General features: G+C 37.4%; 1 protein-coding gene across 1 annotated transcript in view; it reads left to right on the top strand.

Annotated features, from left to right (window-relative positions):
• The first annotated feature begins 1,432 nt into the window (after window positions 1-1,432).
• LY6G6F (lymphocyte antigen 6 family member G6F) overlaps window positions 1,433-13,351 on the top strand; it is a 16,991-nt gene continuing 5,072 nt past the window's right edge. The window contains exons 1-5 of the mRNA XM_070737802.1: window positions 1,433-1,608; window positions 4,736-5,011; window positions 6,498-6,827; window positions 10,488-10,632; window positions 13,000-13,037. Of these exons, the coding sequence (XP_070593903.1) occupies window positions 1,494-1,608; window positions 4,736-5,011; window positions 6,498-6,827; window positions 10,488-10,632; window positions 13,000-13,037 (904 nt within the window). The 5' untranslated portion in view covers window positions 1,433-1,493. The remainder of the gene's footprint in view (window positions 1,609-4,735; window positions 5,012-6,497; window positions 6,828-10,487; window positions 10,633-12,999; window positions 13,038-13,351) is intronic.

The following is a 13,351-nucleotide window of genomic DNA, read 5'->3' as shown; positions in this document are numbered from 1 at the left end:
TCCAAGTGTGGCTTTACTAAGGCCTTATAAAGTGGCATTAACACTTCACGTGATCTTGATTCTTGATTCTTCAATGAGAAGCTAAACGAATCTGGTACCTACCCCAAGGGAATTTCTCTACTGGAAATTCAAAAGTGATTCACTCAGCAATTGTGGCAAGGTCATAAAATGGGGTAAAACTCACTTAGCAAATGTTTCACTTAACAACTGAAATTTTGGGTTCAGTTATGGTCATAAGTCGAGGACTACCTATGTCCTAATAATGAATAAAACAAAAAATTATAATGATGAATATTAATAACAATTTTAATAATTATTGAATTGTAATAATAATTCAAACAAATACCTATCACATAACTTCCTAGACTTTAAAATGGTCAATAAGACAAAAACTGGATAGTGTATATATTTCAGTGCCTGAAAATTGCTGATTAGAAGAGAAAGAACTGGGGAGTGGGAGGGAAATCATAAAATACAAAAAATTGGCAAATAAAGGTAAAATGATTATGGCAAATAAATAAAATAAAATAAAATAAAATAAAATAAAATAAAATAAAATAAAATAAAATAAAATAAAATAAAATAAAATAAAATAAAATAAAATAAAATAAAATAAAATAAAATAAAATAAAATAAAATAAAATAAAATAAAATAAAATAAAATAAAATAAAATAAAATAAAATAAAATAAAATAAAATAAAATAAAATAAAATAAAATAAAATAAAATAAAATAAAATAAAATAAAATAAAATAAAATAAAATAAAATAAAAAAAATAAAATAAAATAAAATAAAATAAACCAAAACAAAACAAAACAAAACAAAACAAAACAAAACAAAACACTAATAAAATAAAATAAAGTAATAGGAATAGCTACCTTGAGTGCTATCCCAAAACAACGGGAGCACCAGTGGAAGATTATTGGCATTGACGAAATCATCATTTGTCAATTGCAAAAGGCAGCTTTATTTGGAATATCTTTATCAGCATCAAACAGCAATGCCATTCTATCCCAGATACTTGGGAAGGACTCAAAAGGTGGATAAAATATGCCAAATCCAGTCTAAATATCTGGCTGACTTTGTGATGAGCCATAACAACAACAATAACCATAGCGATGATAATAATAATAATAATAATAATAATAATAATAATAATAATAATAATAATAAAAGCTATATATTTTTTTAAATGATCATTTGGGGGCATTAATGACTAACAGTTATTAAATGTCTTGACATTTAAAATAGCCAATTAGAGGTCTCTCATTCCATACTACTTCCCTGGATCAGGTCTACCATCTGGTATCCTCTGAATGTGCCGGATGTAGATGTGGTTGGGTGTCTTTGTTCTTTGTGAGTTTTTTTTTTTAAAAAAACTTTTATCATGACCCTGTTTTAGAAACAAAATAAATGTAACCTAATAATGCTGGGGACATGAACAAAGAACCTCTGCTGGATCATAGCAAATATTTTCACCCAGTTTCGCATAATGGTCCTTTGGAAGAATCTCTCCTCTGAAATGGATTCTGTTGTTCCACCTCCTAGGACTGCAACAGCTATTCTGGCCACCCTTTTCCTACTTGTCCAACTCTGTGATGCCAACAGTAAGAACTATCTGAATTTTGTTTTGCCTTTTAGATTAGGAAGGATGCAGAAGCTATGGCTAATGAAAAGAAGTACCAGGGGAGACATCATAAGAGTGTTCCAATATCTCAGGGGTTGCCACGAAGAAGGAGTCAACCTATTCTCCAAAGCACCTGAGGGTAGAACAAAAAGCAATGGATGGAAACTAATCAAGGAGAGAAATGAGAAATTTTCCTAACTGTTAGAACCATTAATCAGTGGAACAGCTTGCCTCCAGAAGTTGTGAATGCTCCAACACTGGAAGTTTTTAAGCAGATGTTGGATAACCAGGTTTCCTGCCTAAACAGGGGGTTGGACTAGAAGACCTACAAGGTCCCTTTCAACACTTGTTGTTGTTGTTGTTGTTGTTGTTATTATTATTATTATTATTATAATAAATAACAATTCTATAAGAAATGGAGGCTCTTCTGAATTTAGAACTTTTGGAGTTAAACTCAGAGACACCCAGAAAATCAATGTTTGAGTAGAGGTGGTGGGACAGAAGACTGAGACATGTTCTCAGAGTAAAAAGATTGGGTTGACTTACCACCCCCCATTTGAGTACCCTGATCCAGATGTTGAGAATATAATCTAAGAACTGGAATGGATCTTCTCAGGAACTGATGCATTTCTGGTAGTTGGGATGGAGGAAACATTTAAAAAGCAGCTGGATGATCATTTATGAAGGATGTTGAATTAGTGTCTTCCTGCAATGAGTAGGAGCCTGTGCTATAGTTCTTTTTCATCGCAGGATGCTAAGAACTGTTCTCAAATACATCTAGAGCAGAGGTGGGTTACTACAGGTTCTAACTGGTTCTATAGAACAGGTAGTAAATGGGTGGTGATGTCATGGAGCTGATTCTGTCAATACGGGTTTGTGGCTGCCGCCATCTTGTTTTTGCCTCTCTTTTTTTGCTATTTTTTCTGCTTTTTGCTTCTGCGCATGTGCAAAAGCATAGCGTGGCTACACAGTGTGCAATGTGCACACAGCCATGTGGTGCAGTAGGAAGCGAAGGTAAGTCAGAACCCTTCTTTGATCTAGATGGGAACAAGTTGGAGAGGCAACTGAACTAGAAAGGACAAGAAAATAGTAAAATACCCACAGTATTTCAGGTCAATTAATTTTTCCAGGAAGGGCTGGAAAAATTTTATTGGAAAGCCACTGGCTATTCTTCATTGTAGGCAATACAAAAGATGGATGTTTGCTAGAGGAATTACGATCCAGTAACTGTGAAAGGATCTTGGAGTCCTAGTGCAGTTTAATGTTTCCAAATGTAAAATAATGCACTTGGGGAAAAGGAATCCTCAATCTGAGTATTGTATTGGCAGTTCTGTGTTAGCAAAAACTTCAGAAGAAAAGGATTTAGGGATAGGTATTTCTGACAGTCTCAAAATGGGTGAAGAGTGCAGTCAGGCAGTAGGGAAAGCAACTTGGCTGCATAGCTAGAGGTATAACAAGCAGGAAGAGGGAGATTATGATCCCGCTATATAGAGTGCTGGTGAGACCACATTTGGAATACTGTGTTCAGTTCTGGAGACCTCACCTACAAAAAGATATTGACAAAATTGACCGGGTCCAAAGACGGGCTACAAGAATGGTGGAAGGTCTTAAGCATAAAACCTATCAGGAAAGACTTAATTAACTCAATCTGTATAGTCTGGAGGACAGAAGGAAAATGGGGGACATGATCGAAACATTTAAATATGTTAAAGGGTTAAATAAGGTTCAGGAGGGAAGTGTTTTTAATAGGAAAGTGAACACAAGAACAAGGGGACACAATCTGAAGTTAGTTGGGGGAAAGATCAAAAGCAACATGAGAAAATATTTTACTGAAAGAGTAGATCCTTGGAACAAACTTCCAGCAGACGTGGTAGATAAATCCACAGTAACTGAATTTAAACATGCCTGGGATAAACATATATCCATCCTAAGATAAAATACAGAAAATAGTATAAGGGCAAACTAGATGGACCATGAGGTCTTTTTCTACCGTCAGACTTCTATGTTTCTGTTTCTAGTGCACAATCACTTAAATATGAATCAGCACTGTGCTGTAGCCAATACATCTTAGGCTGCATTAATAGAGGGATAGAATCAAAATCACATTCTAAGTGTTTAGTATCCCTTTATAATGTGTTCGTAAGACCACAATTGAAATATTGCATACAGTTTTGGTTGCCATGGTATAAAAAGATATTGAGACTCTTGAAAAAGTGCAGAAAAGAGCAACAAATATGATTAGGGGACTACAGACTAAAACTTGAAGAGGGGTTGCAGGAACTAGAAATGTCTAGTGATGAAAAGATGGACTCTGGGTGACATGATAGCAGTGTTCCAATATCTCAAGGGTTGCCACAAGGAAAAGGGAATTAACCTATTTTCCAAAGCACCTGAGAGAAGGACAAGAAGCAATGGATGGAAACGAATTAAGGAGAGAAACAACCTAGAACTAAGGAGAAATTTCCTGACAGTTAGAACAATTAATCAGTGGAACAATTTGCCTCTAGAAGGTGTGAGTGCTTGAACACTGGAGGTTTTTAAGAGATTAGAAAAACCATTTGTCTGAAATAGTATAAGGTCACCTGCCTGAGCAAGGGGTTGGACTTGAAGACAGGTTAACAGAATTGGAAAGCTATGGTTGTTTGCTCTCACTGTTATAAAATTTCTCCTTATTTCCAGGTTGAATCTCTCCCTGGTCAGTTTCCATGCATTATTCATTGTCTGGCCTACTGATGCTTTGGAAAATATCTTGACTCCCTCCTCTCTGTGGCAGCCACTCAAATATTAGAACACTGTTATCATGTCTGACCTGGTTCTTCTCTTTGCTAGACTAACAACTATTCTTCATATGTTTTGGCCTCCAGTCCCCCAAACATCTTGGTTGCTCTTCTTTGCAACCTTTCTAGAGTTTCAACATATTTATTTATTTATTTGTTTGTTTGTTTGTTTGTTCATTTGTTTGTTTGTTTGTTTCTTTGTTTCTTTGCCGCCCCTCTCCGTAGACTTTTTATGATCCTGTTAGTGGGCCATTGCTTGGCCACCCATCTTTTTGCTAGTTAAGCTCTTCTTAAGTTTGGGGTCCTAATGATATCTTTTCCCCCCCACAGCTGTATACGCAGAGAGAGGCTCTTCCCCGGAATTGCCCTGCCCATGTCCATCTTGTTTTGGTACCAATGAAATGTCCTGGTATTGTGTCCAGCAAGGCCAAACAGCTCTACTCTTCCGCAAATTCTCCAACAACTATATACAGCGTTATTCAGTTGCCTGGAGCCGGCTTGAGATGCTTCACAATAACTCGCTTCAATTTCACCATGTGAGGGAAAATGACACGGGTCGTTACTGGTGTGACCTGAACCATTTTTATGATCTTGTGGTGGTGAGAAGTAAGTGAGGTAGCATTTGAAAGATAGTAAAATCGTGATTATACCCTTTGTGCCTGAGGCCCTTCTGAAACTGGTTAGGTCCACTTGGGTTGGGTTTCACTTACCTTCGCCACGGGTTCGCCTCGTGATGTTTCAAGTGTGTGCAGGTCCCCTCATGCAATTTTGCTTATGTATATGCTCAGCAGCAGGAATCAGCCCGAAACACAGCTGAGGAACTGATCAGCTGTGCTTTGGACGAAGAAATAAAGGTCAGTATTAACCCGGGCCCGGGAGGGCTCTTTTTCAAGCAGTGGAAGAAGAGAAGCCATCCAAACATGTAAATATTTACCAAAAATCCCCCCCCCCCAAAATATGGTATTGCCCATAGACTGTCACTGACTGAGCTGGATCTGTGACACCATTATCACGTCACCAGTGGATCGCTATCTAACAGTTTGGGCGATCTGGTCTGAACCGGGAGGAACCCATCCCTGTTTATAATAGAACAACGCAGATGAAAGGGACCTTGGAGATCTTCTCCTCCAACCCCCTGTTCAGGATTTGGGAGATCTCCCAAAACAGGAACTCCAAGTTTAGTAATTTGTTGGGAGATGGTGAAGACATCTGTAGACTAAGCAGAAAATGGCGGCTTTTTGCCACTCGTCACCAGATACACCACGGGTTCTCTGTTGTATCTAAGCTGTGTTTATACCTTGGTATCTTTGTTTACTGTGCATGACACAGACAATTGGTAAAAGGACTTTGTAATTGGATATTCTTTGGGCTGTTATTCTGACTATTATGTCTATGACCTGGACTGTTTACTGGATTGTGCTATTTCTTAAAGTAAACTTTAACTCAAGTTAGTGTATCTGTGTGTGGCTGGATATTTATTCATAACTACTCTCATAAATGTTTCCATGTGCATGTCCTTGTTATTCAAGGGTTACCTTGCACATACATTAACTATGTAAGTTTTCTGCCTTGGATTATCTATACCAGTGATGGTGAACCTATGGCACGTGAGCCGTTGCTCTAGCTCAGCTCCAACATACATGTGTGTGCCAGCCAGCTGATTTTTGGCTCAGACAGAGGCTCTGGGAGGCCGTTTTTGGCTTCCAGAGAGCCTCTCAGAGAATGGGGCAGAGCATTTCTATCCTCCACCAGCTCCAGGGAAACCTTTGGAACCTGAGGAGAGTGAAACACGAGCCTATTGGGCCCACCAGAAGCTAGGAAACAATCCCACTCTGGCCTCCAGAGGACCTCTGGGGGGCAAGGGAAGCTGTTTTCACACTCTCCATGCATTGTATTATGGGTGTGGGCACTCACGCATTGCGATAGCATGTGCCCATGGTCTTTCGGCACCCAAGGGAAAAAAGGCTTGCCATCACTGATCTATACAAATAATAAAGGTAGGGTAAAATATAAATAAACAAACAATCCAGTGCTGGCTCTACTCCAGCTGCAATGATCTACTCTGATTTCTCATTGAACACGTCTCTTCCAGGCAATCAGCAAAGGTTGGAATCCTACAAGGCCGATAGCGTGTGTTTCATCTTGAGCTGTTTATTCCCATCCAAAGAATACTACAGGGAAGTGATAACCTGGTGGGAAGGTGGAAAACAAATCCTGGATGCTGATCAGGTGGGAAGACCCAGCATATTTAAGGGGAAAAGGGCCTCTCAACTCCACATTTGCATGAAAAAAAAGTCTTTGGAGAAATCAACGAAGAAGCAGGTCCAATGTCGCTTTGCTCGGAAGACCGAAATCACGTTCAAGTTGATGGATAATCATCACGATCCCTGTACTTGTAGTACTTTGATGCCTTCTTTTCCGGGTAGGTTTCTCCTTCTGAATAAAAGATAGTCTTCGACTGTCAGATTTCATGGCTGTTTAAGGTTACAATGACATTGAAAAAAAGCGACTTAATATGACCAGTTTCCACACTTTTGTCCATTGCAGCGTCCCTACAGTCAGGTGATCAAAATTTGAATGCTTGGCGACTTGGCACGTATTTATCTCCGAGACCGCCTTCTGCCACACGAATTCCAGCAACCGGTGACGTCCTACAGAGTTGGCCTCCTTAGGGTCCCGTCGACCAAACAATGTCGATTGGCGGGACCAAGGGGATAAAATAATAAATAATAAATAATAAATAATAAATAATAAATAATAAATAATAAATAATAAATAATAAATAATAAATAATAAATAATAAATAATAAATAATAAATAATAAATAATAAATAATAAATAATAAATAATAAATAATAAATAATAAATAATAAATAATAAATAATAAATAATAAATAATAAATAATAAATAATAAATAATAAATAATAAATAATAAATAATAAATAATAAATAATAAATAATAAATAATAAATAATAAATAATAAATAATAAATAATAAATAATAAATAATAAATAATAAATAATAAATAATAAATAATAAATAATAAATAATAAATAATAAATAATAAATAATAAATAATAAATAATAAATAATAAATAATAAATAATAAATAATAAATAATAAATAATAAATAAATGAATAATAAATAAATGAATAATAAATAAATGAATAATAAATAAATGAATAATAAATGAAGGTCAGAGGGACACCCCCACTGTAAACGCCTGATTGGTCAGATTGTAAAAATATGTTCCAAGAGGCCAGAATAGAAGCTTTGGTTCCTAACACCATGGGAAATTTGTCTTTTCCCATGGTCCTCGGCGATCTCTGTGAAACGGTTGTTCAACCCTCCAAAGTGGTCCTGACCCCCAGGTTGAGAACCACTGTGTAGACTGCGTAGACCCTTCACCTGAGTGCAGGATTTACCTTCGCAATCCCTGTAGGCTGGAATTGAAAGGTAAGGTCAAAAATTTTGTCCTATGGAGACTTTGTGGAGGTGAAAAACGGGGCACACAGATACCCCAGGAGGCCTGTATTTCACCACCCCCACCTTCAGAAGACAGATAAAGAGAGAGAGAGAGAGAGAGAAGAAGAAGAGGAGAGAAAGAGAGAGAGAGAAAAATAAAAATAAAGAAACAAAGAAAGAAAGAGAGAGAGAGAGAGAGAGACAGAAAGAGAGAGAGAAAGAGGGAGAGAAAGAAAGAAAGAAAGAAAGAGAGAGAAAATAGAGACAGAGATGTCTCAACCTTCTTGGAACTGAGAAGAATTGCTACAAAACTTGAGTTTTCTGAAGTGGACCACTAGACTCCTAAACAACTGAAAAAACGATCTAGCAAGAAGAAAAAATCAACCAAAAGAGCAACATGTAAACAAAAGCAAATACAACACCCCCAGGAGCAAAACAAATTAAAGTTTAACCTGTGAGCATTGCTTAATGGATTGTTAAATTGGCCATACCCTCCTAGTCACATGACCAAGCCACTCCCACCCAGCTGGTCTGGCCCCCCAACAGTCTGAGGGACCATGAATTGGCTCCCTATTTAAAAAGTTTGAGAACCCCTGTTGCAGTGAAGGGCTACTAAAATTTTTGCTACCACACTTTGGGTGTGGCTTATGCTCCATTTTTGCTACCCCACTGCGTTTCCCCCACCGTCTGGGCAGTAGCCACCCCTGCTCTGTTGTAGTGTCACTTAACAATCACATGTTTCACTTAACCACTTCAGTGGTTCATTTAAGAACAATGGGAAAAAGGTTGTAGAAAGGAGCACAACTCACTTAACAATTGCCTTGCTTAGCAATGAAAATTTTGGACTCAGCTGTTATTGTAAGTCAAGGACAATCTGTATTTTGGAACATTTCAGGTTGTCTTTTATTTTTAGAGCCCATTCTTTCTCTTGCTAAAGTCTGGGGATAAGTGTTATTTATTTTCTGGTCAAACAGCGCCACCTATGTGAGAAGGAAAGAAATCCCCATGTTTTGTAGAAACACAGGAGTCTATGGCAGGGAAAGTTTGCAGAACATATCTTAGTTTCTTCCATAGTTTTTACTGATCATAAATTATCCATGCTGTGTTTCTTCATTTATTTTGTATTTATGTTCTATGTTTTTATACTGATCATTATTATTCAGAAGGGCATACCTGTAGGAGAGAGAACAATTCCTGGTAGGACTGGACAGTATATCTCTTTTTACCTTGTTTTAGTTAACTTTTAAATATAATTTTATTGGAGGATGGTGGTGGTGATGGTGGAGTGTGATTGGGTAACTGTATGCATCATGGTAGCGAGTGTGACTGTGGTGGGGTATTATCTATTTTAATAAGCATATGTAGGGTGTGTTTGGGGAGGAGAGTTAGAGTGAATGGCTATGAAAGAATGTGGAGGTGACCTATGACTATAATGGACAAGCTCCCTTACAGTCATAACTTGAGGACCCCTTGTGATTCAGATATAGGTTCAACATGATACAGCTGCCGTTTAAAGATTCAAAAGTGAAATAGAAAAAAAGAGCTTTTCCCAAGCAATAATTGTAAAATTGGGTATTGTATATGGCGAGATCATTGATGGATAGCTTCGCTTTAGGATTAAGGACATGATGAGCTGGATACTCATGCTTCGCTATAAAACTATGAGATTGTGCTTGATAAATTGACAGTTAAAGTTTGAAAATTTATGTAGAATGTGTAACTCCTTAGCATCAGAGCATGTAAATATAAGGCAACTGGCAGTTGAAACAAGTTCTTTTCAGGTGGGGAGGGGCAGTAGAACGTCTAACTCCTTATCATCAGAGCATGTTAATTAATACAATACTATATAAGAAATAACTAATGATCTGATGGTCATTTTGAAAAATCTTTTGGCAGTTGGAACAGAGTTCTTTTCAGGTGGGGAGGGGGACTAGAATGTCCTTAGCATCAGTGTGTTAATAATAATATAAGAAATAACTAATGATATGATGGTCATTTTGAGAAATCCTTTCTTAGCAAGCACCTAGAAGCCAAGAGAAACATACATGCCAAATTTCTAATTTATAGGCTTTACAGTTTTGAAGATTTCATGATGATGCATGAGTGGTATTTGGCTCTTATATATAAATAAGAAAGCATATTTATATAGTTTATAACCCTCTGAGGGGAAATCCTGTCCAAATCGCCCCTTGGCTTTGTCTAGCTACTCAAATTTTGAGCATCAGAAAGTGATAACCTCATTCTGATGTTTCAAAAAGATCCAGTACATTGGAAGTTAGGCAGCTACTGAAATCTGAGTCAAATCATTCCACCTAAATCAAGTTTTGATTCTCTCTAGGACAGGGGTAGACAAAGTTGGCTCTTCTATGACTTGTGGACTTTATCTCCCAGAATTCCTGAGCTAGCATGATTGGCTCAGGAATTCTGGGAGTTGATGTCCATAAGTCATAGAAAAGCCAACTTTGTCTACCCTTGCTCTAGGATTACAGGGCTGAATTTGATGTAACCCCGCTTGAAAGCATGAGTTAATGGGATCTTCGATATATAAACCATGACATGCTGCACCCTTAGACATTTTTTCCTGATGATGTCCTCTCTTTCTGCCTTTCCCTAGTTATAGGGACAGTGAAAAATGATTTATCATCTCAATGCTCAAAAGTCAATAAAATTGGAGTACCATGGATTCCACTGGCTGTTTGCATTGTATTGCAATTTCTAATCATACTTGCTCTGGTGGTACTGTGGAGGAGAAGCTGTAGGTAAGTTTATTTATTTATTTATTGGATTTGTATGCCGCCCCTCTTCGTGGACATCGTATGAATTGGATCTTGGGAAGTTGAAATCATATGAATTGGATCTTGGGAAGACAATGGGATTAGTTAACCTGTAAATAATGATAGTGGCACAGAAAAATGCAGTGAAAACTTCCAAAATAGCAAAAGATCTAGGCACTAAGCCTTAAGAGGAAAAATTAGAGTCAGTCATGTGAGATGGAAGACAAACAAATGAACGAAAGAATTAATGAATGAACAATTTGGATATGTTTAATGTTAGATTGCATGGGAATGAAAAGATGAAACGTAGGAGCAGTTCAGCGCCTTTATTGAATTTTGCTTGATTGCAATACGAACTGCCGGTTGGCTGCAGGGAAGCCACTTTTAAGGGCTTGCCTGTAATCCATCCAGCTACTGACAACAGTTTATTTCTCCCACTGCTAGATTAGCTAATCAGTGACAGCTATACAAATCTGTACTACACACAGCCGTACATATCATTTAACTTATGGAAGATGTGACCGATACGTGATGTAATAGTTGTTAAATATCAAGAGGTGTGCCCACCACAAAAGAGGGGGCTGATTTATTGCCTGTTGCCCCAGAAAATAAGACTATAATAAATGGTTGAGGCTGCAGAAATTTGATTCCAGGTACAAACTGGAACATGTGAACAGGCAGACAGTGAATTGGTCTTCTCTATAGTGGTGAATTCTCCTTCACTGTAGGTCTTCAAACAGGGGTTGGATGACCAATGCTTTAAGGTCCCTTCCACTGCAGTCCATTATATTGTAGGGACTTGAAATTCTTACCTGAAATCCGAATGGATGAATCTCTTGGATATGGATATGGTTTAGAAAGGGGTCTCCAAACTTGGCAACTTTAAGACTTGTGGACTTCAACTCCCAGAATTCCCCAGCCAGCATGGTTTCAAGACCCTTGGTTTATAAGGGTTTGCAGTAAAGTTAAGGCCTTCAAGTTATATATTCCTAACCCAGATCTGCTGGTTGTCTTATTCATTTCATGGAATAACCTGCACTTCATATAAGACATTAATACAATTGAGAGAGTCCAGAAATATTTCACGAGAAGTGACCTCCATTCTTCTGCTTGTAACAAAATACCTTAAACAACCAGATTTAAAATTCTGGGCTTAGACAATTTAGAACTACGCCACCTTCAGTGTGACCTAAGCGTAGTTCATAAAATTATCTGCAACAATGCCCTACCTGTCAATGACTACTTCAGCTTCAACAATACGCGCAACAATACACAAGTATACAATAGATATAAACTTAATGTAAACCGCTCAAAACTCGATTGCAGAAAATATGACTCCAGCAACAGAGTGATCAATGCCAGGAATGCACTATCCGACTTTGTGGTTTCTTCCCCAAGTCCTCGAAACTTTAACCTCAGATTGTCTTTAACCTCAGATTGTCTACTGTTGACCTCGTCCCATTTCTAAGAAAGCGCACCATGGTACCTACCGTACCGTTCCTGTCTTACTGTCCTCATTTATCTGTATTTATTTTGTATATATTTATGTTTATACATATACTTGCTATCTGGTACATGTTAAAAAAATAAAAAAAATTGTACAATTGGCAATCTGAAAGCCTTCCTTCCTTCCTTCCTTCCTTCCTTCCTTCCTTCCTTCCTTCCTTCCTCCCTCCCTCCCTCCCTCCCTTCCTATCTTCCTCCCTCCCTCCTTCCCTCCACCCCTTCCCTTCCCCTCCCTTCCCTTCCTCTGGAAGAAATGGATGAACCCAGAAAAAATTGTGAAACTCTTCAGGCTTTTAATCTTGTTTAGCTTTAGCCAAATCAGCTTCCTTTGACAGGGAGTTTGGCTCTATATACACTGCTCAAAAATAAATAAATAAAGGGAACAGTCAAATAACACATCTTAGATCTGAATGAATGAAATATTCTCATTGAATACTTTGTTCTGTACAAAGTTGAATGTGTTGACAACAAAATGAAATTGTCAGTCAGTGTTGCTTCCTAAGTGGACAGTTTGATTTCACAGAAGTTTGATTTACTTGGAATAAATCTTTATTCTTCTGTTTAAGTGTTCCCTTTATTTTTTGAGCAGTATATATGGAATCTATAGACATTCAATATACTATTATTATGGTATAATGATGGTTCCCTTTCTCCTTCCCTCCCTTGCTTCCTTCCTTCCTTCCTGACTATTTATTTATAGAAGCATTTATTTATTGCTTTTTGTGTGTGTTGAAGATATTCTTCAATTTTAGCACATCATCTACAAATTGCCTTTTTGGCCAGTAGAGGTCTTTGATGCAAATCTTCACTTTGGATTCTGCTAATTTTTGTTATTTCTTCTTTCAGCCAGAAGTATACAGACCGTCTGAAGAAGCCCCAGAAAGGTGGGTATTGGGTACGCTGATATTCTCAGCTTGCATTTCTCCGTTTTTTGGCTGTCTAGATTTCTGTTCGAAAGGGGAACAAGCTTGAAAAGGAGGACATAAGATTGGATAGAAAATCCAGATCAATGAATTCTGGAGAATAGAGGAAAACAATTTCTTCAATTAGTGTTGCAAAGGATGAAAAATGTGGGTGGACATTCCCGAAGGGCTGGTTAGAACTATTCTTCTTATCTATCTATCTATCTATCTATCTATCTATCTATCTATCTATCTATCTATCTATCTATCTATCTATCTATCTAATTTCTTTAATT

The sequence above is a fragment of the Erythrolamprus reginae genome, chromosome 2, assembly GCF_031021105.1.
Source record: "Erythrolamprus reginae isolate rEryReg1 chromosome 2, rEryReg1.hap1, whole genome shotgun sequence".
In the NCBI taxonomy this organism is placed as follows: Eukaryota; Metazoa; Chordata; class Lepidosauria; order Squamata; family Dipsadidae; genus Erythrolamprus; species Erythrolamprus reginae.
Note: the sequence above shows the minus strand (reverse complement) of the source record. Positions and strands in the feature narration are given on the sequence as shown.